This window comes from Dermatophagoides farinae, chromosome 8 (genome assembly GCF_024713945.1).
Source record: "Dermatophagoides farinae isolate YC_2012a chromosome 8, ASM2471394v1, whole genome shotgun sequence".
Classification (NCBI taxonomy): domain Eukaryota; kingdom Metazoa; phylum Arthropoda; class Arachnida; order Sarcoptiformes; family Pyroglyphidae; genus Dermatophagoides; species Dermatophagoides farinae.
In genome coordinates, this window is record NC_134684.1 from 205,796 (window position 1) to 233,148 (window position 27,353).

The 27,353-nt window shown below is 32.3% G+C and overlaps 9 protein-coding genes across 11 annotated transcripts; 5 read left to right on the forward strand and 4 right to left on the reverse strand.

The window, feature by feature from the left end:
• Positions 1-574: 574 nt before the first annotated feature.
• Positions 575-5,337, reverse strand: LOC124496154 (uncharacterized). The gene is made up of 4 exons (XM_047059638.2): positions 3,957-5,337; positions 1,140-1,366; positions 944-1,076; positions 575-880 (listed from the first exon to the last, which is right to left on the reverse strand). Exons 1-4 carry the CDS (start codon positions 4,405-4,407, stop codon positions 789-791), a joined length of 903 nt encoding a protein of 300 aa, XP_046915594.2. The 5' UTR covers positions 4,408-5,337; the 3' UTR covers positions 575-788.
• Positions 1,525-10,825, forward strand: LOC124496152 (uncharacterized). 2 transcript variants are annotated; one of them, XM_047059637.2, is made up of 4 exons: positions 1,525-1,924; positions 9,571-9,731; positions 9,791-10,243; positions 10,303-10,825. In XM_047059637.2, the coding sequence occupies exons 2-4, from the start codon at positions 9,581-9,583 to the stop codon at positions 10,614-10,616; spliced, it is 918 nt and encodes a 305-aa protein (XP_046915593.2). In that variant the 5' UTR covers positions 1,525-1,924; positions 9,571-9,580; the 3' UTR covers positions 10,617-10,825. The 2 variants fall into 2 exon arrangements, with proteins under 2 accessions (XP_046915593.2, XP_075589377.1); XM_075733262.1 differs by lacking the exon at positions 1,525-1,924 and having other exon boundaries at positions 9,445-9,731.
• A 2,630-nt stretch (positions 10,826-13,455) lies between these two features.
• LOC124496159 (uncharacterized) lies at positions 13,456-14,677 on the forward strand. Its single transcript, XM_047059646.2, has 2 exons — positions 13,456-14,212; positions 14,272-14,677. The coding sequence occupies exons 1-2, from the start codon at positions 14,082-14,084 to the stop codon at positions 14,516-14,518; spliced, it is 378 nt and encodes a 125-aa protein (XP_046915602.1). The 5' UTR covers positions 13,456-14,081; the 3' UTR covers positions 14,519-14,677.
• LOC124496158 (uncharacterized) lies at positions 14,581-15,701 on the reverse strand. Of its 2 annotated transcripts, none has more exons than XM_075733268.1 (2): positions 15,136-15,701; positions 14,581-15,060 (listed from the first exon to the last, which is right to left on the reverse strand). In XM_075733268.1, the coding sequence occupies exons 1-2, from the start codon at positions 15,236-15,238 to the stop codon at positions 14,726-14,728; spliced, it is 438 nt and encodes a 145-aa protein (XP_075589383.1). In that variant the 5' UTR covers positions 15,239-15,701; the 3' UTR covers positions 14,581-14,725. The 2 variants fall into 2 exon arrangements, with proteins under 2 accessions (XP_075589383.1, XP_046915601.2); XM_047059645.2 differs by having other exon boundaries at positions 14,581-15,063; positions 15,136-15,594.
• Positions 15,702-15,782: 81 nt separating this feature from the next.
• On the forward strand, positions 15,783-17,083 carry LOC124496149 (uncharacterized). The gene has a single exon (XM_047059632.2). It carries the CDS (start codon positions 16,305-16,307, stop codon positions 17,046-17,048), a length of 744 nt encoding a protein of 247 aa, XP_046915588.2. The 5' UTR covers positions 15,783-16,304; the 3' UTR covers positions 17,049-17,083.
• A 94-nt stretch (positions 17,084-17,177) lies between these two features.
• LOC124496151 (spermidine synthase-like) lies at positions 17,178-19,213 on the forward strand. The gene is made up of 2 exons (XM_047059634.2): positions 17,178-18,351; positions 18,404-19,213. The coding sequence occupies exons 1-2, from the start codon at positions 18,143-18,145 to the stop codon at positions 19,140-19,142; spliced, it is 948 nt and encodes a 315-aa protein (XP_046915590.2). The 5' UTR covers positions 17,178-18,142; the 3' UTR covers positions 19,143-19,213.
• Positions 19,018-20,092, reverse strand: Tango14 (transport and golgi organization 14). The gene is made up of 2 exons (XM_047059644.2): positions 19,217-20,092; positions 19,018-19,156 (listed from the first exon to the last, which is right to left on the reverse strand). The coding sequence occupies exon 1, from the start codon at positions 19,963-19,965 to the stop codon at positions 19,249-19,251; it is 717 nt and encodes a 238-aa protein (XP_046915600.2). The 5' UTR covers positions 19,966-20,092; the 3' UTR covers positions 19,018-19,156; positions 19,217-19,248.
• An 86-nt stretch (positions 20,093-20,178) lies between these two features.
• LOC142597738 (transcription elongation factor 1 homolog) lies at positions 20,179-20,735 on the forward strand. Its single transcript, XM_075733269.1, has one exon. The coding sequence runs from the start codon at positions 20,331-20,333 to the stop codon at positions 20,580-20,582; it is 252 nt and encodes an 83-aa protein (XP_075589384.1). The 5' UTR covers positions 20,179-20,330; the 3' UTR covers positions 20,583-20,735.
• On the reverse strand, positions 20,687-27,231 carry polybromo (protein). The gene is made up of 6 exons (XM_047059609.2): positions 26,995-27,231; positions 24,495-26,923; positions 21,969-24,416; positions 21,311-21,909; positions 21,155-21,242; positions 20,687-21,083 (listed from the first exon to the last, which is right to left on the reverse strand). Exons 1-6 carry the CDS (start codon positions 27,061-27,063, stop codon positions 20,855-20,857), a joined length of 5,862 nt encoding a protein of 1,953 aa, XP_046915565.2. The 5' UTR covers positions 27,064-27,231; the 3' UTR covers positions 20,687-20,854.
• Positions 27,232-27,353: the final 122 nt, after the last annotated feature.

Below are 27,353 nucleotides of genomic sequence, written 5' to 3' on the forward strand. Positions count from 1 at the left end.
ATGAAAAAAATCCTCTAAACAAGATTACTTTACTTAAATTGTTGCCAAATCGGATATGATGATGATATCTGATGATTGGGTGTTGGATTGAAAATCGATTTCGAATAAATAAATTGAGAATAGATTGGATTCGATGAACAGAAAAAATGAAATGTAAACTAAAAAATGAACCTTTTCCATTTGATTCAATTGGGAATTGACTTTTTTTATCATCATCATCGTCTTTGCACGTGAATGTGATTTTTTTGTGATTACATTCCAATCACACACACACACACACACTCGAAAACAGAGAAAGACTTAAATTGTTGTGGCCATAATTCTGCAAGAAAAGAGCCAAAAATAATAATGTCTCCAAAATATAAACTTTCAATACCAAATAGAGAGTTCACAATAAATAATCACAGCAGTTGACATCCAACCAACCAACCATTATTATTATTATTAATATTATGATTTCGAAAAAAAATTTTAAATTCCAATCGATGACCATTGAGAATACACTTTGATCAATAAAAAAATCTGTGGTCAAATTCTTTGTTATTCTTGGATCGAATCAAATAATAATAATCGATTTATTTTCCGTTATATAATACAGTGAAATTTTATTTTTTTTCATATTTACAACAACAAAAAATCAGATATACACAACATTCATATATGCAATGATTGATTTGGCCAGAAAGAAGAAATTTTCTTCAAGTTTCTGGATTTGCAATTTAATCCCATTTATTAAACCATAATAACAACACTTGACATTGATTGATTCATTGATTATCATTTTGTGGTCAGTGGATAATCCATATGGAAATGATTAAAATGTTGAGCAATATGAATGAATTGACAATTCGATGGTTGATGAATGGTGAATGATTGGAATCTATGAATGAAAAAAAGAACAGAATTATTGATTTGATTTCAGATTTTCATTATTTTCACATACTAAAAACGGTCATTAATTTTTCAGCAGCAACCGTTTGAAATGTTTCTTCGACACTAATTTCACATTTATATTTGCCACTTGTTTTACTTGATGCACGACGAATATAGACAATTGAACCGCTTGATTTAGATAGCTAGATTGATACGAATGATCAAGTATTTAGAATGAACAAAATCAAATGACTAAATTGACTTACATCAACTTGAATGCCATCCAATGGAAATACTTGTTTATATGGTTTATGACGCGGTGTAAAACGAAAAAATTCCTGTTCATCACGATCCCATTCATGTGCCCGATAAAACCATTTTAATGAATAAAGTGTTGCATTATCTAAATCGAATAAACAGGATAGCTGAAGATCGGATCCTTTTCGTACATGTGGTGGTACATTTAATGATACTACTTTGATACAATCGATTACTATCATAATCGATTGTTGTTGTGGTGAATGAAAAATTGAAAAATTTAAAAAATCAAAAATTAATTGAAATTGAAAATATGGAAACAAACAAACAAAATCACATGACTAAATTTTAATTTCTCTTCGATGATCATTATTGATCTATGATTATTTTATTGACCAGTGAATGTGAGCCAATCATAATGCTGGCGGTAGTTACATCAAATCAAATGCATGTATTGTTATTTTTTTTTGTTTTGGTGTTTTATATTCACTCTTTTCTCCGCTTCATTCAATTTGATTCAATTGAATTGAATTGAATTCGTTTATGGATCAATAAAAATTCAATCAAATGTTCTCAACAACAAACAAATAAAGAGATCATAATCTTTAAACAAATATAAATTTCACTCATTCAATCTTTCTCTATTGTGAAAACACACAATTTTGCCGATTCAGATTTCGATTTCAGATTCAGGATTCGATTTTTTTTCTTTTGGTGAATTGTTATTACAACTTTATCACACACACACGCCATCAACTATCCACTCAACAATTTTTGCCAATGAAAAAAATGGGTATGTGATTTTTTTCCTATTTTAAATTGAAAATTGAATAAAGTTAAATTTTCAAGAATGAAATTGTAAAGTATAGTGAATGAATGAGTGAGTGATTGGGGGGCAAGAGAGAGAGAAAGAGAGAGAAAGAAATGAAAATAATAGGAAAAAACACTCAAAAAATGATGATGACGACGACCAAAATCGAAAGAAAAATATCGAATATCATTCGATATATTATAAACAGGGGTAGTTATTACGTACAAACTATCGAAAACATCATAATATTTTTGAAATCTCATAACCTCAATTCAAGCATGGAACGACGGCGACAACAAAATCTAAAATATATTATATGGTCCTGTTATCGGCATATAGACATAACAAGCAACGACAAACATTCCATTCCATTAAAGCTCAACAATCTCACTCACTCTCTCTATAGATATAAATAGAAGAAATCAGGAATTTAAAAACACCCCTTATCATATAAGAAAAATGATTCCATATTTGTGGCAGTGGTGGGGGCGATTGTTGTTTGTTGTGTGCTGGTAATACATAATTCCAAACGAACGAACCAAACATTCTAATTTTTAACTACATTTTTTTTGCTGCTGTTGAACGAATCCAGAATCGAATTGAAAAACATGATCGATTAGTGGGCAGCCGGCATCGTCCATCACTTACGATTAATATAACAATAAGGATATCGTTATTTTGTTTGAAAATAATTAAAATTAATAGCTGTCAAATCAAGAATAAGAAGCCAAAAAAATTGGTTGATTAACGTTGATGATTCGTAAATGACAATTTCCTGGATTCTTCATAATATATCCACCTAAACTAACTGAATGACTGACAGACACAGACAATTGAGACACAACATAGTCGAATAGAGAATACAGAAATGGAAATAAAATAGCTGAATGGATGGATGGATGATTCGTTTTTATGTGTGAAATGCATGCTCAATTGAATCCATTTTTGTCAAAAAAGGAGCTTTTTTCGTTATCATATTTATCCATCCATCCATCCATTTATTCATTGAAATTCATTGAATCATCACCCATTATCATTGTCATCATCAGCTTTTCGTTGTTAAGATCGTCTTAATGGTTGACAAACATAAACGCAAACACACACACACACATTATCATATAGTTACATAGTTTAAGCTTGGAAGAAAAAAAGAGATGCTATCATCATCATCATCATCATCATCATCATCATCATCATCATCATCATCGTCAATCCAAGAATCATTGAAGCAAACATGCTAAATAATAATTTTAACTAAACATCAGAAACACATAACCAGAGAGATGTTTTTTCTGGTTTTCTCTTTATACTAAGCTATTTATGTTGTTGGTTTGTTGATCGGCTAAAAGTGTGTGTGTGTTATTATCACTCGCTGTAATAATGATATCAGCCCCAACACATTTCTCACTCATTCACCAAGCACAAATTGGCAAATTGTTCTTAAATGTCAGGTGAAATTTTTTTTTGTTGTTGTTGTTTCAGTGTCAATCGAAGAATAACTACGACAAGACCATAAATCACATTTTGAAAAACAAACGATTTCTTTTTTCTTTCTTTCTCGACAAACAAGGGACATACGATTCGTTTTTTCGCTTTTAGAGAAATTGCTGAAATGGCTGGATTTTTTTCTCTCTAAATTAAAACAGAAAAAACACGAACCACAAAAAATAAAATTCGAATCCGTTTACAAGTTGTGAACGGAATCTGAATTCTTTTCTCTCTCTCTCACTCCAAAAAACGATGATGATGGGACAAATTCTTGAAAAATTCAAATGTGACAAATGTGTTTGTGTGTTTCATGTTTTTCTCTTTAGCGTGTATTTGACAAAAACTTAATTATTACAAATGAACTTCTCTAGATAGATATCTTAGTCAGCAATCTCGTTACACACACAATCATGATTATCAAACTTTAAATTGAGTGATCATCATTGATGATTTTTTTTTTTGATTAAAATAAATTTGTTTTCAGTTGAATTCTAGTATAAGACAAAACAATCGAATGAATTATTACCTGAAATTGTAGATAGTGATAAAATGGCCATTATTATTATGATGATTTTGAATAATGATGATGATGACGATGATAATGGTGGTGAATATCTTTGATATCTTTGTTGGTCAATGAATGAATCATTTCTAAATGTTGTTGCCCAACAAAATTTTTGTTTTTGTTTTTCATAATGATCCATTGGGATTATGTTAGATTGATCAATGTCGTTGTCGATGGCCAATTTTGTTTTTGTTGTTGATGTTGTTGTTGTTAAGCCTATCATCATTGCAGCCATCAATTGATGATCGATCATATGAATTAAAATGTTTGATAATCGTCGACGGTGATCATGATCCATATGTTCATCGTTTTCATCATTTTTATTATTATAACACCATGATAGCATGATCCAATGATGGAAACTAACACATTCGGATGTCATCATTAAATATTGTCGATCATGATCGATCATCGATCAATAGTTGAATTTTTTTTTGTTTTTAGTAGATCGCTGATGATGATGATCACTCAAATTTAGGCTATTAAAAAAACTTTCAACACCTGGGCAAGCGAATAAGATTCTGTTGTTGTTGTTGTTGTTTTTTCTACTACATTGGTTATTCACAACGATACTTTCACATAATTCAAATGGAGTTTTTTGTTTTTCTGTCGTAAAAAAAACTTTTCCCACTATAATCGATCAGTTTTTTAGCAGCATCAATATCTATTGATGATCAGACAAAACAACAACGTTTGATGATGATGATATTTACACACGCGAAATAAAAACAATTGGAAAAAAAGATAATTGATGACATGTGTAATGATAAAAGCAACAATGTAACGAACAAACACAAACAAATGTCTGTTTGTTGTGTTTGTCGCCACACTTGAAATGTCGACCACTATGTGAATTTCAATATGTGTGTTTTTTTTTATTTTTCATCGATGCATACGCGCGATCGAATGATTGATGATCGATGATGATGACACCCACCCACACACCACACAACCAATTTAAATCGACTGACATATACGAAAAAAAAGTTTCTTGTCGGTCATAAATATTTCTTTGTTTTTAAAGATATTTTAGACAAACAAAATATATTTTCAATATGATGATATATATCGTGGTCGTCGTCCAGAATGAGAATTACACAAAATGATGATCATAACGATCAACAAGACAAGACAATAATAATTGAAAGGAATTTTTTTCAAACTTTAATTCATTTATAATGGCTGGTTGGCTGGATTGATTTGCGTGATTGCCTGTGAACCTCATACACACACACAAAAGAATTTGAATATTGAAAATTTTTCAAATTCCAAACAATTTGATTGTGGGAAAGAATTTTTTCACTCTGACAAATTGTGTGTGTTTGTGTGGTTGTAAGCGAATGAAAAAAACTTTGAAAAGTGGCAAACCAAAAGGAATTTTTCAGTTTTTCTTTTTCGAAGCAAAACAACCAATTTGAAACGAGAATCAGACGTTGTGTACTGTGCAATGAATAAATGACGTATGTCAAATGAATACCGCGCCGGTATATAACCACCAACCATTCATCCATTCATTCAATTTGTTACCCTTACAAGCTATAGCTCTATGGCTAGCTCAACAAGAATAACAACTTTTTTGGCCAATCATTTCCAGAACACTGAATAACACGCCCAAATGCGTCGACGCTGAATATGCCAGGATGAAGAATATATGAATGTGAATACGAATAGAATGGACGCGCGGGAAAATAACGACCCGTTATGTTTTGCCTGTTTGAAGTAGAATGATACCAATGCTCAAAATAGAAATGAAAAAATGAGAAATTTTCATGGCCTCCAGAAGTGTGTGTACTTCTTCAAATGGTGTCATAGTGTCATCAACAAATAAACAAAATCATTCAGTCGATACTATAATTATCTTTAACGACAAAATCCATACACACACAAACACACAAAAACGATTATTGATGCTTTTATTTCCATGACCTTTGATTAACTTGCCATAGGTCAACCAACCAAACTGACTGAGAAAAACCAAAAACCACGAAATGATGATGATGATGATGTGGTCCATTCAAAAAAACCAATGCATGTATGTTATAGATGTTTTTGTTGTCGCTATTTATATATCATTATGGATCAGATCATTCATTTGTATTTGGTCAGCTATCAAAAAATGTTTGGAATATTCTGTAGATGACATTTCTTTTCTTTTCTTATAAATCATTCGTGAATATTCATTTTCTGCATTTACTGCTACTTTTTCAAATGCTTCCTTTCACAATTCAATTGAGTAATATATAAAAATCATTTATCCATATCCATACCGTTCATATTAACATAACAGAATTCAAACAAAACGTAGAAAGCATGAAAATTTAAATGAATCGTGCAAAGTAAAGTAAAATGTCATCAAACCAATGATGAGTGAGCGTGTGTGTCTCTTGGATGTTCAACGACGACGATGACAAAAATTATTATTATCCACGTTTTAAAAATAGAATTAAAAAGTTCCATAAATCTAATTCTCTTTCACACACACACACACATTACATTTCAACAAATCTCACTGTGTCTGTGTGTTTTTCCAAGAATGAGTGGTTTGCGTATAAGAGTGGTGTTCCATTACCACAAAATATTCGTCTTATCCATCCATGAGATGTTTATTGTCGTCGTCGTCGTTGTTGTTGTCATCGTTTTTCTCTCATAAGATATATCCATGTGATCATTACCATGTATCCCCATCATATAAATGTACATTATGTTTTTTCTTTCTTTCTTCAATTTTTTCACCATGCCATATTTTTCAACGAAAAAAAAAAATCCAAAGGGTCGTAGAATTGTTAACTCGTTTCGCGACAAAAAGAATAATGTGGCTCTAGAAAAAAAAGTATCATGGTTTCGGTGTTGTTGTATGTGTGATTCAATTAAAATTAATGTGTACGAACCAAAATGACATTCTACGAATGAACTAACAAACAAACACATTCAAAGACATTCTGTAAATTCTGTAACTTGTTAAAGTATTACACACACACACACACAAACAAGAATCCCTAAAAAACACCTAGCGTAAAGTTTTTTTTGTCCAAAAATCCAATCGCAAAAAGCTTTCAGACTTGATTGAAAAGATTGTTGAAAAAAATCATCATCACCATCATTGGGTAATATGACGCCCATTTTTTTGGTGTGAAAAAATGTTATGATGTATGACTGTGTGTGGAAGTAGATATGGTAGTTTCTTTTTTTTTCACATATCTTGAAACAACCAAACAAACAAACAAAAGTAGATCTCATTTAATTAAAATAAATATTTACAAACAAACAAAAATGCCTACCCAAAATACACACACATCATCAACGTCATGAGGATCATATAATAATGTCTCGGGTATACACACATACACACACATGGCCATTATCAAATGATGATGACGATGATAATGATATTAATGCCCGTGGCATGGTGTGGCAAAAAAAAAAATTCTGGCCTTTTGTTTTGTTTTAAGTGTTTGTTCCGTTGTTTATAAACGAGAAAAGAAAAAACAAAACAAAATTGCACACACCACCATAAAGACTAAATGAAAAAACAAACGATTTCTTCCATATACAGAGGTCTTACCCATCCATCGGGATCAATAATTAAAAAGACCTTTAGTGTAGTAGGTAGATTAGATTATGACACACAGCACAGTGTGCTCTTTCCATTCATTTTTAATTCTATTCTTCTATGAAATGGTCCCAATGTGTGTTTCATTCATTCATTCAGTTTGTATTCACACTGCTAGCTAGATAAAAAAAACTAATATTTTGTAACTAATTAGCATTACTCGTCTAGCAAAAAAAAGTCCTTTTGTCATCATTTCATTCTAATAATGATAATCTGTTAATCTCTCCGATCTTTCGCTTTCACATATATTCTTCCAATATTCCAATGGTAAAAAAAACAAAAAAAAACATCATGATGAAATCATTTACCAAAATCACTGTGAGATTTTAACTTTTCATTGGACAAAAAAAAATAATGGCCCATCATTTTTTAAAATCCAAGATGTGTGTATGTATGTGACAAGTCCAGCTACAAATAGGAAAAAAATTGATTGTTCAATGTCAACATTTGGCGTTCAAAAAGAGAGTGAATAAAATCCATTAGAATAATTATAATTAAAATATTAATAAATGTAGTTATTATTATTATTATTGTCAACAGCTTTGGATTATTGTTTTTTGTGTCGCCATTTTTTTTTATTTTTATTTTTTGTTTTTAAAGGTTTTTTTTGTATGTGTGTGTGTGCATTATTATTTCATTGCAAGCAATTGACCATTGTTATGGCCATCACTTTTTACACACAACATTTTTGTTTACAATCAATGAATGAATGAATGAATCAAGTGTGAGTCGAAAAAATAGACATAAAGTCGACCAGTGTTTTGCACTAAACAAGAATGAATGAATGACTGGCTGATTTCTTTCGTTTTTTCGTTCCAGTGTAGAGTTTAGCATCATTTATTTAGTCACAGCAAGTTAGTAAGTCAGTCGGTAGTTAACACGGTAACCATTCAAACAACGATGACTACGACGAAGACGACGACGACCCGATAAATGGAAAAGAAACGGATAGTTTAGTTTAGTTTAGTTTAGTGTGTGAATAAGTGTGTTGTTGTTATTTTAGAGTGTGATAGATGTGAAATGGACCGAAATGACTCTCGTGTGTATAATCGGTCAATTGCAATGGCATGTTTTTGTATTGCTACTTGGGCATTTGATGTTTTGTGTGTGTGAGTGTGTGTGTGAATGAAGGATGTCTTGGGATTTGACTAATCTTTTTTTTCTCTTTTCCTTGTTTTCGGTTATTTGTTGCAGTTGTTTCGTAGGTTGGCATATCTCGATTTTTTTCTTTCCGTAGTTTTTGGTATAGCGATCTTCATCATACATCCGTTTCAATTTTTTTTGTATAATCATAAATTCTATACTACTACTGCCGACTGACTGACCGATCATAATGAGTCATAAATCTCATCAATTAAACAACGAATAACAAATCAAAATTACAGCCTATAGAATATTATTTTCAGTCATACCAGAATCATCATCATGATGCCAGAAAAAACCTGGATTTCATAATTTCTAGTCCAGAAAAAAATATTTACATGAACGAATGGAATAAAAAAAGAGACAAATTCAATTATAATAATAATCATCATACGTGGAACAGAATCTCTAAATCTAAGCCCGTAGGGGTTTCATCAACAACGAAAAATGGAAAAAAATTTCACTTAGATTTTTTTTTCATTTTTTTGGTCATGAAAAAAATTTATGTAAATATCCGTATATCCTGGAATTCAATTCGCAATGATTTTGACAAGAATTTGTCGCACACATTTCTATGATGATTAGCAATCTTTCTGGATTTTTTTTTTTTTGAATGAAATGAACAAAAATGACGAAAAAAATTCACCTTGACAATCATCAATTTTGATTGATCGATCAGATGTTTTTAAACAGCTGCACATCATATGTCAACTGTTAAATATTTCTGTTGTGGTGTATATATAAACAAGATTTAAATTTGGATGATTCTGTTTTGCAATTAAATTTTTTTTTTTTTTTTTTTTTTGGTTCAATTTCCAAAAGATTCAAAAACATGAAATTTAACATTGGAAAAAGTTTCATTCTGTTAATAACGTTTGATTTCGTTCTGCTGATGATCAATTGTTACAGTCGTCATGATGGACGAAGGGAACGACGTTCATTATCGGATCTAACGACTCGAACTACAAATTGGATGGCTAAACGTAAGTATTATGAATGAATGGGGTGATAATATTGATTTGTTTTATTTTCCACAAGTTAGCATTAAAAAATCGTATCAGTAATGTTCGAGATAATTTAACCGGACAAGTAACGGATTTAACAAGTCGTGTTGAATCCAATGGATTGACCAATGGTTTAGCCAGTACTATATCGAATACATTATCTACACTTACATCTACAGTTGGTAATTTAACATCAAGTTTGTCCAGTTTATTGTCTGGTCTATTATCGACAATATTATCATTACCATCATTTTTAACATCAACACTGTCGTCATTAGTGGGTGGATTATCACAAACAGTTGGTGATCTTGGATCACTGGTCAATGATTTACTAAGCGGATTAACAGATTTATTAACACAATTATTGAATTTAGATGTGATCAATACAGATGTTCTTAGTGATGTAGCCGATGCTGGATCAAATTTACTTAATAATCTAGGTGGTATACTTAATAATACTGTCGATGCTTTATCATCGATGGTCAACAATAGTAAGTTGATTGATTTTTATTTGAAATTCACTATAATCTTTGAATCATTTATTTTAAAGCCGATTTAGATAGTGATACACTTCAAGGTGTTGTGGATCTATTAGCCAATCTATTGGATTCATTGAAAAATACAACAAGTCGATTGATTGATCTGTTAAATTCAACTACCGATACAGTAGTGAATGGAATTCTCGTTGGTCTATTGAATAATGTACAAGATTTATTGACCGGTACAGCTAGTCAAATTGAAAGCCTGCTAGATTCTATACCCGATACACTCAATTCATTACAAGAACCATTACAGGATATTCTTTCTGGATTACAGGATACATTGGATAATTTAACGAAAGCCCTTAACTCGAATAGTGGATAACAAGCTTTGCTAGATATAGACAGTCTATTCATATTAGATCTCTGGGATTTTTTTGTTAGTTTTTCCGAATCGATCATAATCATAATCATAATAATAATAATAACTTTTAATTTTAATGTTCTTATCATTGTTGTCTGTAATCAATCAATAAGTAATCATTTCAAGAAAGTAATAATTTTGTTACAAAATAAAATAATATTTCTATTGCAATGAAGGAAACGCCCAGCTATGTGTGTTCGAAATTTAATCATATTTCTATCGTGATCATCGATACGTAATTAATTTAAATTAGTGAAATAATTTTCCAGTTTTCTCCAATTTTTTGCGAATTTGAATACACCCAAATCAGGTGAGTCGATTCGTTCATTCAAATTGAATTTCACTCTATTTTATTTTTGAAACTAATAAATCAGCATGTCTGTTTGTCTTTCTAAATTCAAAATCTTCACAAGACAAACAATTTCGAATATATCATCTATTTCTTTTTCATTGATTCAGAGACAAAATTAATCAAGTTTCATTTGACCTAGCAATGTTCGTTGTTTTTTTTTCGTTTTGGTGGTAGAACTGTGTGAAATGGGCCATAAATACATTGACAATTAATTAATGAATGTAGATGAGTTCATGTGTCCGAGTGTGTGTGTCTCAATCGAATTCATTGGTCATCTTCATCATCAAATAGATTATATAATTGTGTGTGTGTGTGTCCGATTTTATCTTTATTTCTTTGCTTTGCTTTTCTAATTTGAATTAATCATCAAATCATTAGAAGAGTCCAACATCGTTGATGTTTATAAATTAATGTTGCTGTTGTTGTAACTTTTTTGCCGAAAATGAACGAGGTCGAAACGAAAATGAAAATGATGTTTGACGATTAATTGGCCTGTCGTACGAAATTTATTTGGTCCACCACTACCATCACAATCGCCATCATCACATCGACAATTGGCTTGATTAAATGATTAAACGTCTTTATCATTCATTCATTCATTCATTTATAGCTAACGAACCTGACCAATTTTGCGGAATGCCATGTTCACAATTCTTGACTGGCAAACTGTTAATTACATCAATCGAATACAGTACACAATTGTCGACAATTGTGGAATATTTTTCGGTTTGGGTTTAGTTTCAAACTCTATTGATTCATAAAAATAACTAATGTAACTGGGGTTACCTGTGGTATTATGGTTGTAGATTTTGCAATTTTCTTTATTCTTGTTGTTGCCAAAAACTTTCGTTATGTTTCCATTTAGATATGGTCGTCGACCATTTTTTTGTCGTTTGAGTTTCACTGAAAATGACAAAATCAATTTTAATTTGCAATGGAAAAAACCTTTAGAAAGAAAAAATAGCTGATGATAAAAAAAGTTTTACTTTAATTTTTTTTTAGTGGAACTTGGAAGCACAAATGTTTTTTACTTTCGTGCTCGAAATCAAAAATCGAAATTCATATATGATGAATGATTATGGACAAATTATTCAAAATTTTTTTTGCTCTGCAAGCAGTGATTTATTTTATATTCTTTTCTTCATAATGACTTAAACTTTTTTCTTCCATTAGAATTATGGATTCAAATCACCAACCTATAGGTCATCATACTACCGTATCAATTTAGCTAAGTTTCAAGTTCGTATTTTTTTCTACTACATTCAAATTCATAATAATGGTGATTCGTTTTTTATTTAGAATAATTTTACAATTGAAATCGATTCACCAATAATCAGTAATCACCACCATCACAAACAAACAAATTGAAATTGTATTTTCTGTTTTTTTTCAAGGATTAATACCAATCAATCAATTTATTATATCAATACCTTATCACCTTGACCAAATATTACCAATCCATCATGGCCAATAATACCCCAATTTTCGTTGTTATTATGGATATCATTATCAATAATGTTAATGATGTCCACAAGAAAATTGCAATTTGTACCAAGGGGCTTAGTGGACCAATTGGAAAATATGGAATCGTTTATTTTTTGCGGAAAAAAATAAAAATATAAAAACCTGAGGCAATAAATATATTGTATGTGTTTGGTCATTGAAAAAAGACCACTGTCGAATAATGATGGATATATTTATGGATCCAGATGAGCCTCATTCCCTCTTTCTTAATTCTGGGTCTATTTAGAGCCTCATTTACCACATATAGCCATTAACCATCAGTAAACATTATCATTATTACCAACGTACACACTCACACACAATGGCTAAGAAATACAAGAGGAAAGAAAAAAAATCATTCGATTTGACCAAAAAGATGTGTGTGTGTGTATGTGACATGATAGACATCATTATAGAGATCTCTTTTTCTCACTCTTGGAATCTTTCCGACAAGCATGAGCAAATATATCGATTTTAGCTACATGATGATGATGGCAAAATCACAAAAAAAAAGACATTTTATATTTAGAGATAATGAAATTCTCAATTGGAAACAATAACATGAATCAAGGAAGGAATCTTTGTGGTTATTTGGTCAATTAGTTTGTTTTTTTAAATACAAATTCTTCGGCTACTTGAACTAAAAAAAATCAATGAGGATTTTTTTTTTGCAATCAAATCAAAAAATAAAAAACACACACACATAGACACAGTGATGATGAATCAATCAAATCCAATGAATGAAAAAACATAATTGAATGAAATCGTTCATCTGTCTGTTTATATTTGATATATGATATATGTTGCCTTAATTAAAACAATAATCGAGCCTCTACTTCAAGGTTGTCTTTATTTTTTTTTGCATTTAAAAGAAAATCTTTGAAACGTTTATCTGCAAGTCATTTGTCAATCAATCACATGATTGATAACCCTCACTTTCCTTTTTTTTCTCTATGACAACTAGATCAAGTTCTTATTTATTTGTCGACAGACGGAAAACAAAGATTCCATAATAATATGAATGATGCGATTTATCATATATTTTACCATTCCATTTTTGGGTCATCGTGCAATATACATTAAACACACAAACACACACCTATTTGATGAGTACGTCGTCAAAGACAACATTATCAGTCAATTCATTGACAATCCACACAATCATCATGACTGTCATTCTGACACTGTTGTATGATATGTGCCGTCCTAGAAAAAAAAACGAGAAACAAATCACCACCAGCAACCAGAAGATAAGTGTGATCATCACAACTACAATTTTTACCATCATAATCCTCAACATTATTGATGAATGATAAAAATCAAAATAAGCCGACAATATTCGGCATATTGAAATAATCAATTTTTTTTCGCAGTGATGATAAATCCATTATCGATCGATTTAACATTTAAAAAAACATCAAAGATAGAATGCTAATCATGTGAATGAATTCAAAAACAAATCATTGTGAATCATAAAGTGTTTGCGTCTTGTTTTTTTTCGGTTGATCATTTCCGTCATCGTCGTCGTGGTTGCACTTGCTCGAAATCGAATATTCATCGAATCGTAAAAAATGAATAAGGAATTAATGTTGATACAATTTTCCAAATATATGACCATTGGTACAGTATCGATAATTATCGGTATGATCATTGCATTAATCGGTCTATGGATCTATTCAGAATGGTTAATCTATCAGCAAAAGTATGTGTATTTTATCCTGATTTCTATTTATCGTTAAAAAATTTTGTTTTAAAAAACAGAAAAAATAAACAACTAGATATTGTACGTGATAAAATGGATGGAATCGAAATGAAAAGATTATTACGACAAAATAGTCAAGAACAATCGAGCCATAAACAAAAATGTCCAGATATACAGATTGTCGATCTATCATTGGAAAATGATAATCCAGAGAAAGAAAAAATGATTTCATCCAATCGATCTATTACACAGATTGATTCAAATAAACGTATCAGTCTGAAATCATTGGATGGTCTTCCACGATAAAACCATTGGCCATTGTTTATATGGCCATTTGTAAATAATGTACACATTAACAATTCACCTCATTCGATGGACATTTCCACTAAATTATTTGTTTGTTTTTTTTATGTGAAAATAATATATTGTAGTGTTTTTTATTGAAAAATTAAAATCAAGAAAATATTCATTCAGAAAATGCATATGGATCGAGCCTTTTTTGAATCAAACTGGTTATTGATGACGATAACGATAACGTCGTCGTTGTCTTTGTCTATCTGATGAAATTTTGTTTGCCGCTCCACTTTTGATTCGTGTTTGTGAACAATATGCATTATGTAATAATGTTATACAACAACTATGGAAACGTTTATAAACTAATTCATTATGAATGTGGCATAGAAATGTTGTATCGGAAAAATTTCCTTGTCTTGATTGAATGAAATATTGACAACAATCACGTGTTGGTTCTTCACTGTCGGTATCACGATTTTTCCATGGTTTCAAACCACAGCGACAATTTACCAACGATGAAGATGTATTGATGATGGTCGTCGATGCAGCTGTTGCTGCTGTGAATGGTGAACATGAATCATAGAGAAACATAATGAATGTTTATGCGAATATTAAAATATCATACCAACCTGTATCATGTATCGATATGAATGACCAGATAGTCCAAATCAATATGAATAGACGTATATGAAATGATGGCCAAATTTTATTGATCCTGATGAATAGATTCATGGTTTTTTCTGTTTTGTTTTGGGCGAATGGAGAAAACACTTTCACAGTGGAACACAAAAACTAACTAAGCAATGAACGGATGATGATCTCTTTCGAAAAACATTTGTCAACAGGGGCAAAAACTAAATTTCTCTAAAAACAAACATGTCATATTATTTAACGTGTTTTTTCTAACGCTGCTCATCGTGATACATTTCATATCATCATCCGTAGTGTCTCCATTGATTCAATTGATGCATCCATTCTCTTCCATAGTGTATTGAATACGTCCTCTTTTTTCAATGTTTTTTTGCACAATAATTACTTCAACAACAACATTCCAATGGATGATGAAAGCATCATGATTGGGATGATCAAACCTTTGTTCTTGTAAGTGTTGTTCGCCTTGACTGATTATTGACTGTTGATTGATGATCTGTATCCATATCTTTCTTTTTTGCATTTATGAAAAAAAAGAATTTCAAAATAGAGGATTCAATTAAATTTCTTGTTCAACGGAAGTAGTTCGAATTGTTCACTTTGTTTTAATTTATAAAATCGAATCTGATTAATTAGATTATTATAATCCAAAATGGATATATTGTTCGGAAGTTTCGTAGTTTTCAAACATTCATTCTCAATTTTATTGCTCGAAGTTCAATTACCAGTGTTTCCAGCAAGATATATTTTTGATCAATATTTATATTCCACATATCAAAATGATTTCATGTCGTGGTTCGATTGCTAAAACAGTTCTTGGTGTTTTGAATGCAACATTCATCATGATATCATTGGCTATGATACTTTTGGGACTACAGATGAAAGTACAACAAACAACCGCCAATTCGTTCGCTTACAAAATGACCATGGTCACAAACATGACAATGAACGCTAATCCATACAATAATGATGATGAATCGGTAGCATTCATGGGCATAATGAAATGGGATCGAATGTCCAATTTATTGATAATAATTGGAGCATTCTTAGCTATCGTATCGATATTTGGTTTTTGTGCAGCATTAAGTGAATCATCATTATTTTTAAACATCTATATCTATTTCTTGAGTATCATCACCTGTACAGTATGGATAGCCATTATTTTAATTTTATGTTCAATGGACCGTTATTTAAATATGGTCGTCATCTGTTTATCGTTCGTATGGAAACGTTTTCCAATCCAACATCAAAGCCGAAAAACGCTGATGATTATGCATTGTTCATACAAAATTTTCAACAAATTTTCCATTGTTGCGGTGTTGAATCACCAAACGATTGGTTGAATCGGACATTCGGAAATATATCCTTGGGTCAGGAAATTTTACCTGCAAGTTGTTGCTCAATTGAACCACAACAACAACAAAGAAAAGATATGTTAATCAAATTGTTTCTTAAAGAAGAAAGCTACAATACTTGTTTCAAAGCTGAACTTGCTCATCATGATGGCTGCTTTTCATCGATTCAAATTGTTCGTTATCGTTTATTTGGACAAATGATTTTGATTGTCATCATTATGTTGTTAGCGCTGTTAGTATCATTAACATGTTGTCTTGAACGTGATAAACGTTTACAATATTCTCGTTTGGTTAATATGCAATATGCTACACATTTATCTGGTTGTCGTCAAGGCCCATATGGACTTGGATATAGTTTTGGCCGTATGCATTGTCCGTTACGAAAATCTTCGGTGGAACCACATGTGGAACGGAATCTAAAGCGGACGATAATGGCTTCGATGGTTGAACCACCGCAATCACAACCACAATTCAAGTCAATGATTTCGAATGTAACGCAGCCACAGGCATCATCAGCGATCGGAGATTGGTTATGATTTTTTATTAAGAATTTTTTGTTTTTAATTAAAAAATGCACTTTGTATTTATATCAAAAAAAATAATATATTGTATCGCCATCTATTGGCCATATTGATATGTTTGTTGTGTTTCCGGGTTTTTCTTTTACAGTGAAAAATGAGCAAGTAGAAAGCAACATCAAATTGACAAATTGTGATGATGAAAATATGGCGACAAGTTGTTGTCATTCGAAATATTTAATTTGTCCAATCAATTCTAATCATAAAGTAAATTCCAAACGCTACGATGACCATTTGTTGAGATGTAGATTGATGAATCTTGAAAAATTGGATACCACCTCGCAAAACGAATCAGAAATTTCGATTTATTCAAATTATGAAGATCGTTCATCTTCATTGATTGGCGAACAAAATGATCATTCAGATTTAACACATCAGTCGTCATTCACAATCAATCATGATCTGAAATCTGGTGAGCCAACAATTTCTATTGATTGGAAACGATTAGAGCAAGTTGACCGATTTCAATACATTCCCTATAATATATTAATGATGATGACCATTGATCAACGAAAACGTTACAAAGATTGTTTATTTAATTATACAAAACAACACTATTTATATTGATTTACTTGACTGATGATGGACTGGCAAACTTTTTTTTTTTTTGTATTGTGATTCATATTGTGAATATTTAACCAACAAAAAAATGTGACCATACAGTGGGAAATACCTTTGTTTTTTGTTTGAAATTGTCAAAAAAATTAATATTCAACGGACTATCATTAATTCGATATTTTTGATAAATCAAATTGAAAAGAAATTCGAAAATATAATCAATTTATTTATTATCAAAAAATTAAATTTTTAATTAATTTGAATTTTTTTTGTTCAAGTTCATTTCCTAAGAAAAAAAATTTCCATTAAACCAAAAAAAAATCATATCGCTCGAATTGTGATGATTATGATGTGAAGATGATGATTGTTTTGATGGTATAGCAATATAAAGTGTTGTCTTTATATTGATCAAGCAAGCGATTTTGCTATAAAAAGCCTCACCATTAAACAATAATCATTGAATATCGCTTTCGTTCTTGCAATGATACAGAATAATGTCTCATTGTAATGGAAATTCCAATAGCCGAATCACCCTGAATGATCGACGACGACGGCAAAATGGTGAAGAAGAAGCTAACAATAAAGACATATGGTTCAACGAAATCGCTACTCTACATCACGATGATCTTATCATATCGACTCGAATTAACCAGTTGATTCATCGACAACGTTCTGATTATCAGAACATTCTTATTTTCCAGAAGTAAGCATTAGATTATTAATTAATTTCTTTTCATAGATGATTATCTTCTTAGTCAGATATTTGGACGATGTTTAGCATTGGATGATGCTATACAATGTACCGAACTTGATGAATGTGCTTATCAGGAAATGATTTCATTTCTACCGATGAACATTCATAGACATCCTAAACGTGTGCTGATTATCGGAGGTGGTGATGGTGGTGTAGCAAGAGAATGTTGTAAACATCCATTAGTTGAACAGGTGGTACAATGTGAAATTGATAAACAAGTAGTTGAAGCTTCTAAACGTTATCTACCATTCATGAGTAAAAGCTTTTCAAATGAGAATAAATTGATAATGAATTTTCAGGATGGTTATGAATATGTTCAACAACATCCATTGGAATTCGATGTCATCATAACGGATTCATGTGATCCAAAAGGACCAGCACAATTATTGTTCGATGCCAAATATTATCAACAATTGTTTCAATGTCTTCGACCAGGCGGTGTGATTTGTTCACAAGCTGAATCATATTGGTTCGAATTAAAGTTCATTCAATCATTATTCGATAAAGTGGATAAAATATTTCCATCCATTTCCTATGCTACCACTTCGGTCCCGTCATATCCATCCGGTCAGATTGGATTTTTACTTGCATCAAATGAAGCCAACTTTAATTTTGTTGAACCGAAACATCGATTCAATGAACAAGATTGTGAACGATTTGGGCTAAAATATTATTCTGAATCAATGCATAAAGCTAGTTTTGTATTGCCTAGATTCGTACGAAAAGCATTGAATCTGTGAAAGAAAATCGTAATCTACGTAAATAAAAAATTTTATTAATCCAATGAAAATAAAGATCAAAATTTTTTAGATACTTGATTATGATTTAGAATTTTTCGGTTTCATTTCATTTACCAAATCGTTGCTGGCATCGAGAAAATCGTTTTAAAATATACAGAAATTGACTTTTATTCAAATGTCTATGCGTTGTTAGAAAAAAAATTTCCGTTAAACGAATTTGCCATAGTGGAAATGCTTGGAGCGTCCGTTGATCACTATTAAAACATATCAATAAATCTGGATCATCAAATCGATAGTATTTTCCTTCGTGACGTAAATGTTCACTGATTCGATCAATTGTAATCGGTAATGATGATTGACAAATGTTTCGTGCTGATTCAATCAATGATTGATGTGATGATTTGAGGGAAATTGTCTGCACTTGTATTCCATCGATAGTATTCATCATTTCAGGAAATGTATCACAATAATGAAAAATGGTCAATGTTTGGATTGATAAAGTTTGACACCAACAAATAAGCTGACCAATTTTATCCATATCAATTTGTTTCGAATCCTCGAGACCAATACATATTGCTAGATTCACTGGAATACGAGTCAGACATGCTTTTGTCTTAGAATCGATATTTAGCCAATACGATCGTATGTGATGATACAGAAAGGTGATATAAATCTCTGTCATTTTTAGTAACCAGATAAGACCATGCGAAAGAATTAGCATCAAACGGCAAACGAATATTACAATTAAAGGCATTGCTTTGTCTTTATCCATCTTAACTATCGAATCGTTTGATTCAAAATAATGTAGATTTTTTTGGTCCATTTTGCGTGACGATTGTTGTTGTTGAAAACGAATTATCAAGCTGTTTTAGAGTTACATACAAGAAAAAAAGGAGGAAAAATGACATCCAAAGATTGCTTGCTAGTTGTAATGATCGTCATCATTTTAAAGGATAAAAAATTAAAAAAAAATTTTGTGACTTGAATAATCGACGAAATACAGCTGGCTATCGATATTTTCGTTCATCATCATTATTGTTTTTTTTTGGCCCCATATTAATAAATTGACAACTGTTTATCCAAATCTTTTGTGATTAACTTGATTCAATTTGAATATATAAAATTGTTTCCAATCAAATTAATAAATTTAATAAATTAATTTCATCTTTGTATTTTGTTCATCGTAATATGGCTAAAAAGAAGAGCAAAAGAAAGCCGATGGCAGCGAAAAAACCCATACAACCATTGGATACATTATTTAATTGTCCATTTTGTAATCATGAAAAATCTTGCGAAGTAAAATTGGATCGTCAACGTAACGTTGGTCGTATTAGCTGTCGAATTTGTTTCGAAGATTTTCAATCCAGTATCAATTATCTTTCTGAACCTATTGATGTCTATACTGAATGGATCGATGAATGTGAATCTGTCAATCAATAATCATTCGACATAATATTAAAATACTTGCTAATAAATAACATTGTTCTTTTTTCCGCTATCATTTTTTTTTGATTTCAATGTCATTAATCAGAGAGATTCATTGATTTGTTTTTTTTTCAATAAAAAAAAATAATTTTTTGGTTTAATTTCAAATCATTTTGATGTCATTTCAATCATCAATTTACGTTACATTACACAATGTTACACAAGTGTCAAAATGAAAAAAATAGATTAAATATAATGTGTGAATATTAATTAATTAATTATAATGACTAACAATTTTGAGCTAAATTTAATGCATCTTTGTGCATAAAATTTCGTAATGCCCATAAGGCGTTTTCAATTGTACCATGATTGGCAACAGGGCCATTTTCTAGCCAATTACTTAAAGCAGCATAATTCTGTTTCGCTGTTGAGTAGACATTTTCTGGTCTTTTTGCTTGTAATTGGCGATCCCATGCCGATATGAATCGGCGATCTGGCTTAAGATTTTCAATGTATCTATTTTTTTGATTAAGTTGAAAAAAATTAGTCAATTGGACAAGTAAGCTTTACGGGTGTTTTTTACTCACTTCATATATGCTTGACTGTGGACCAAGCGATTAGTTCTTGGTGGTTGAACAAAAAGTGGTTCAGCTGGTTTTGCCTGTATTCCAATACCTAAGAAAAATAGAAACAATCAACAAGTCAGAAAAAATTGATTAATTAAATGGACAAAGTATACATACTTGTCTTCTGTATTGGAGTCGGTACTGATTGGGCAGCGTTTTGAGAAGCTTGTAATTGAATCTGTTGTCCGCTAGCTTGAATCTGAATGGTCGACTGAGGAACGGACTGGACTACGGTCGATTGATGGGGATGATGATGGAGAACACCTTGAATCGTTTGACCGGATTGCGTTGCAATCAATGGATGTTGAGCAATGAATGTTTGTCCAGCTTGTCCAGTAGTCGTCACCAATTGTGCTGTACCATGTGGATGTGTGGTAACAATAGTTTGATTTCCTTGTTGTGTCATAATCGGAATCGTAGATGTGGCCACTTGATGCTGACTTAATGTAAATTGTGGTTGATGTTGAATATTGATCGTTTGGAATGATTGTCCTCCCTGAACAATTGTAGTTGTCGTGCCAGTTTTTGGAATAACGCCCAGTGGTCCGGTTTGCATAATAGAACCTTGACTATTTTGATTGATTATAGCTGCAGCCAATTTTGATGAAGGAACGTAATTCTTTGAACGTTTTTCCGGATCAACATACTTGGGTATCTGTTTGTTGATATGCACCTCTTTGCAATGACGAATCAATCGTTGAACGCTTGGAAAAGGTCTGTAAAGATTCAATGAATTGAAAAAAGGAAGTTGAATTTATTTTTTGATGATACTTACGTAGCTCCTTTTTTGACTCGTCCACAACCATGAAACATACATTGAAATTCGCCTGGTTCTTTGTCTTTTGTATCGGCATATGAAATCCAGACATGTCCATTCGGTTCAGCAGTCAAATGTTCAAAAAGATCTTGAGCATCTTCAAACTGAAAATCACATTTGTTGGCCCAATGACATTCGAACACACAGTTCTCCATTGGTTGGCCAGGTTGTGGAGCCGGCGATGATGGACCCAATGATTCTTGTAATGCTTTCTCAGCAGCTACCATTTCTTTTACTTCGGCATTTTGTTTAGCTGCTCGTTGTTCGTATTCGTTTTTCTGTTCAGGTGTCAACAATTTCCATTGATTACCTATTATACGACTTATGTCACCAAATGAACATTCAGGATTTGCTTCGACAACCGATCGACGAACTTCGGAAGCAAAAATAATGTAACCAGTAACTAAACGTTTAGTAGCCGGCTTCTTTTTACTATTAGTTCCACTGGATGCAATCGGAGTGGCTGTAGTGCTGGCAGAAATTACCGCTGTAGGTGTTACAATTGGTGTGGATACTGGTGTTCCGGTTAATATCTGGCCGTTGGTTGTCGCGATTGAACCACTTGGTGTAACATTCATTTGTATGCCAACTGTCATCGGAGTTGTCGATACTGCCATTGCAGCAGCAGGGGAAGGAACTACTGGTGGTGGCATAATACTAGTAGATGGTGTGATGGCAATACCGGTCACTGTATCGTTAGTTGAATCATCATGGATAGATGATAAAAGCGAATCAGAAACAATCAATTGAGCTGGATCAATCGTAGAAGTCATGCTACCTTGCTGTTGAGAGTGTTGTTGTTGCTGAGCAATCAATTTTTGATAAAGTGGATGATTAGGATCTTCGATCACTTGTGGTAATTGATGATTAGCTTTCGTCAGAACTAGTGGCTTACGGAATCGATAAATTTCGTCGGCTACGATGGACGGATTTTGGTAATGAATTTTCTTCAATCCACATTCCGGTAATGGTTCAAATTTTTTCTCATGTTCCAGATAACGAATTTCACAAACATAAACATCCTTTTCCAGAAATTCTGTTGGTCGTTGCGTACAATAATCTGTAGTATCCAACACTGAACAACGTTCACAAATAGACAATAATGGATTCGTATCTTCAATTGAACTAAGAAACACTTCTTGTGGATAGAACGATCCGATAGTGGTGGGCGGCAATTCAGCCTGTTGAACATACCATGGCCCATGAAAGTATGGATTACCATCTTGATCGACCCACATACGATCAATTCGACAAATTAAATTTCGTTCTTGATCGGTGCGAACATAACAACAATCACCGACACGGAATGTACCAGCAGGAATTGTGAATTGTTCATAGAATTGAATTTGAACACCAGGTTCTACAGGACAATCAGCTGGCGATGGACAAAGTACATTTGGTCGTGGAACATCCAGCACAGAACAATCGCTGCCTTCAGCCATCGAAGCCAACATATCATTGTCGGAAATTTCATCTCCAGTTTCAGCAATTCCGGATTTTCCATCACAAACAGTAATATTGGGTCGATTTTTAGCAAAAACAGATGGTACACGAGTCATAGGTAATAAATTGGCTCGCATTATATATGGAGTATTCTGTAGACATGGCCAAATCTTTATCTTTTTGAATGATTTTCCTTTACTCGTATATCGTGATTCACAAACATAAACATCTTTATCATCGATATTTATGGGTTGACAACGGAAATAATCCTTGACAAACATGACACAACATTTACCCATCACTTGTGATAATGGTGTATTAGTGTAGTTGTCACTTTTGAAAACTTCTTTTTCTAAAAATCTTCTCGATGCCAAATGAAATGTCTCTGGTGGCCGATAGAACCAACAACCATGTATCAATGCTTGTCCAGTGTTATCTTTTTTGAAGCTTTCAATATAAACGATATGTGGATCAAGATTTTTATCATGAGGCTCAACGTAGACAAAATCGCCAACTTTAAGCATAAGATCCTGATGAAATACTGCTTCATCTTCGTTGATTGTTTGCATCGGGACACCAATGCCAATACCACCTAATGAAATAGAACTAGCATTAACTGGATCAATATCTTTATCAGTATCAATAGTCTGGCGATTAGATTCTTCTTCGGACAATTCTTTCGGAACTTTTTCCTGTCTCAATGTTTCAATATGAGCTTGCAAGGCATTTAAATTATAATTCAATGCTCTTGATGACAATAGTTCACCATTACGGCAAAGTTCATTTCGCATTGCAATAAAATGACTTTGTAATTCAATCGAATCTTCAAATGCTTGTGAATCAGTGCGAGAAACTTTACGCGATCTTTCAAATACTTCAAACATATCATGTTGGAAACGATCTAGACGACGATATCGACCCAGATTAAGATTACGTTTAATTATGTCGAAATTCAATGTTTTACTATAATAGTAAATTAGTACATTAGTAATTATGAATAAAAGAAATTCATAAATAAATAAATAAATCAAAAACACTTACAATTCGATGGGATTGGTTTCGGTCAATTCATTGATCGAATCAGAAAAGCAACGACCTTCTTCATCTTGATGTGTGTAAACCGATATGAACAAATTGGTCAATAAATCCTGGACGATAATTTTTACATCTGGTATTCCATTGACTGTGTCGACATTTAAACCGATTTTCGTTTGTAATGCCACTTGTTGTAAGGTCAATGCATCTTTGAATATCTGTGAATCAGGTTCATTATATTTACAAGCATTATCCAACATTAAAATTATATCGGACAGTAAATCTTCTACGGTTTCATATACACAATTCTTGATTCGTTGATTAATTTTTTCCAAACATATTGGTTTAGCAATCACTTCATAATAATCAGGAAAATCTGTTCGTGATGGAAGTTTCATAAATATGGCTGATAATTGTCGTCCTCTAGCATCGGTATAACCATGAACAGCATCAAATAATTGTTTCATTTTTAGTTGTATGGCCGATGACGGTCGAACGCGTTCTTTTTTCATTCGTTGTCCACTGGAATCTAATTGACTGATAGTTGCATTTGGTGGTGGTCCAAGTTCTAAAAGTTTTGAATCCATTATCTGTTCAAGACGATCAGCATCCTGATAAATAAGTGATCCATCTTCATTGTATCGACGGCAATTGGAGAACATCAAGCGGAAATCATTGACCAATGATGCTTCTGATTCATAGAGATTATTACGAATTTTGCTTTCAATTGTTTTCATATCAATGGGTCTTTCGATAACGTCATAATAATCAGGATACATTTTCCTGGATGGTTTTTCCATGAATGGATCGATTAACAGACGGCCATTGTCATCGGAATGCAAAACCGTTCGATATAAAGTGATCATTCGAGATTTTTGTTGTGAATTGATGGCTTTTTGGGAACGGCGAACATTTTTCAGCTCTTGTGACATTGCATTCACCATGGATCGTTTCGATGAACGAGAAGGTCTTTGACCAGCTTTACTTTTTTTCGTTGGCGATGGTATCATTGAATTTGAATCACCGTCATCATTATCATCATTTGCAGTATCGGCAACATCTTCATCTTCATCATCATCATCATAATCATCATCATCTTCACCACCTTCATCTTTATATACGGACATGATTTCACGAGCTTTCATTTGTAAAATTTTCTTCAATTTGGCTGCATCTTTATAGATTTTGGAATCAGGTCGATTATAATTCAAAGCATTGTCGAAAACCAATTTCAAATCATCAAGCAAATCGGAAATACGATCATATTGATTTGTTTTGATTCGATTTCTAATTTGTCCCAATGAAATTGGATGTTTAATCTCTTTATAGTAATCAGGATAGATACGTCTCGATGGTAATCGAATGAATGGTTCTGAATGTGGTGTATCATAAACAGCATTATAAAGCATCCAATGTGGATTTGAATCCCTTGTACCATCATCTTGATCATGTTCTGAATCGGAAAAATTCAAATCATTTTCATCAAAATCATCATCACCAGCTGTTGAGGTTCCTTGACCATCTTCATCATATTTTAATGCAGCCGCTATAGTGCTCCATTTATTCTGTTGGCCAAATGGATTCTGACGTTTAGCACGTATTCGTTCGGAAGATTTAGCAGCCGGTGTTGAACGCCTGGTTTCGATTTCCGATCTTTTTTGCTGAACGGTTCTTTTCAATGCATTGGCATCTTTATAAATTTGCGAACCAGGTGCATTATACATTTTAGCATTACGTATCATTAATATTAAATCCTTTTCTAAATCATTCAACGAATTGTATTCATGATTTTGTATACGTGATGCAATCATCTTCAGATCTATTGGTTCGGTTACAATATCATAATAATCCGGATAAGCCGTACGTGATGGTAATAATTCAAACATTGTTGACAATTGTCGACCATCATCACTAACAGCTGACATGATAGCACCAAATAATTCTTCGAATGGATCTTCATCGTCGGCTCCACCACCACCGCTAACACACATGACGCCCAATTGATCGACACCAATGATTGACGATGTTTCGGCTTCGGATTTTTCATCTGCAGAATCGTTTTTAGATTCAGCTGCTACGGATGATGATTCATCCGAACTAGCAGCGCTGGATGAGCCAAAAATTTGATTTTTTAAATCCACATATACATCCCAAAGTTTAATGGCATCTGCATATTCCGTTGTATCAGGTTTGAAAAAAGCTTTCGTATTATTAATTAATAATTTGATATCCGATTCAAATTGTTCCAAATCATCATATTCATCCATACGAATCTTTTGCTGTATACGTAATAAATCGATCGGTGTGGATACTTTTTCATAATATTCAGCCAATGTTCGACGTTTCGGTGCACGCATAAATGTTTCACATAATTGTTTACCTTGTGATGTTTTATAATTACGAAGCGATTCAATCAATTCTTGTAGCTGTTCTGACTGTTTAGAAATTTCAATCAATCAATAAACCATTGACATTATTGAATATGAGAACAGAAATCTAAACTTACCAAATCATATTTTCGACGTTTACCACCGTCGATACCATCATCATATCCTGATTTTTTACGTTTAGGCATCGTTTGTTAAACCTAGCGATAAACATTCAAAAAAATGTCAATAATTTCAAAAAACGGCGGCAATATATCAGACACACAGACACACAAACAAACACACACAGAAAGGACTGGATCAAACACTTGGTTTTTCGTGTTTCACTTGGCTCTTTCACTTTTAATAAAAGCATACAAAGCATACCACCACCAGCACACTCATTCTTATAGCGCTCACCACAACCATGCATGGTTGGTAGTGTTTGTCTTTACAATATTCGGAACAATGGTAATCCACTCCTTTTTTTCGGTGCATC

Coding starts and splice junctions, on each gene's coding strand:
- LOC124496154 (XM_047059638.2), bottom strand. CDS start 4,407: ATGATCGATCATGATCGACAATATTTAATGATGACATCCGAATGTGTT. Junction 1,367..3,956: donor ATCACTATCTACAATTTCAG/GTAATAATTCAT, acceptor CGATTATGATAG/TAATCGATTGTATCAAAGTA. Junction 881..943: donor AAAATTAATGACCGTTTTTA/GTATGTGAAAAT, acceptor TTTCATTCATAG/ATTCCAATCATTCACCATTC.
- LOC124496152 (XM_047059637.2), top strand. CDS start 9,581: ATGAAATTTAACATTGGAAAAAGTTTCATTCTGTTAATAACGTTTGAT. Junction 9,732..9,790: donor TACAAATTGGATGGCTAAAC/GTAAGTATTATG, acceptor TCCACAAGTTAG/CATTAAAAAATCGTATCAGT. Junction 10,244..10,302: donor ATCATCGATGGTCAACAATA/GTAAGTTGATTG, acceptor TTTATTTTAAAG/CCGATTTAGATAGTGATACA.
- LOC124496159 (XM_047059646.2), top strand. CDS start 14,082: ATGAATAAGGAATTAATGTTGATACAATTTTCCAAATATATGACCATT. Junction 14,213..14,271: donor TGGTTAATCTATCAGCAAAA/GTATGTGTATTT, acceptor TTTAAAAAACAG/AAAAAATAAACAACTAGATA.
- LOC124496158 (XM_047059645.2), bottom strand. CDS start 15,238: ATGAATCTATTCATCAGGATCAATAAAATTTGGCCATCATTTCATATA. Junction 15,064..15,135: donor CATATCGATACATGATACAG/GTTGGTATGATA, acceptor CACCATTCACAG/CAGCAACAGCTGCATCGACG.
- LOC124496149 (XM_047059632.2), top strand. CDS start 16,305: ATGGATAGCCATTATTTTAATTTTATGTTCAATGGACCGTTATTTAAA.
- LOC124496151 (XM_047059634.2), top strand. CDS start 18,143: ATGTCTCATTGTAATGGAAATTCCAATAGCCGAATCACCCTGAATGAT. Junction 18,352..18,403: donor AACATTCTTATTTTCCAGAA/GTAAGCATTAGA, acceptor TTATCTTCTTAG/TCAGATATTTGGACGATGTT.
- Tango14 (XM_047059644.2), bottom strand. CDS start 19,965: ATGGACCAAAAAAATCTACATTATTTTGAATCAAACGATTCGATAGTT.
- LOC142597738 (XM_075733269.1), top strand. CDS start 20,331: ATGGCTAAAAAGAAGAGCAAAAGAAAGCCGATGGCAGCGAAAAAACCC.
- polybromo (XM_047059609.2), bottom strand. CDS start 27,063: ATGCCTAAACGTAAAAAATCAGGATATGATGATGGTATCGACGGTGGT. Junction 24,417..24,494: donor GAAACCAATCCCATCGAATT/GTAAGTGTTTTT, acceptor TTACTATTATAG/TAAAACATTGAATTTCGACA. Junction 21,910..21,968: donor CGAGTCAAAAAAGGAGCTAC/GTAAGTATCATC, acceptor GAATCTTTACAG/ACCTTTTCCAAGCGTTCAAC.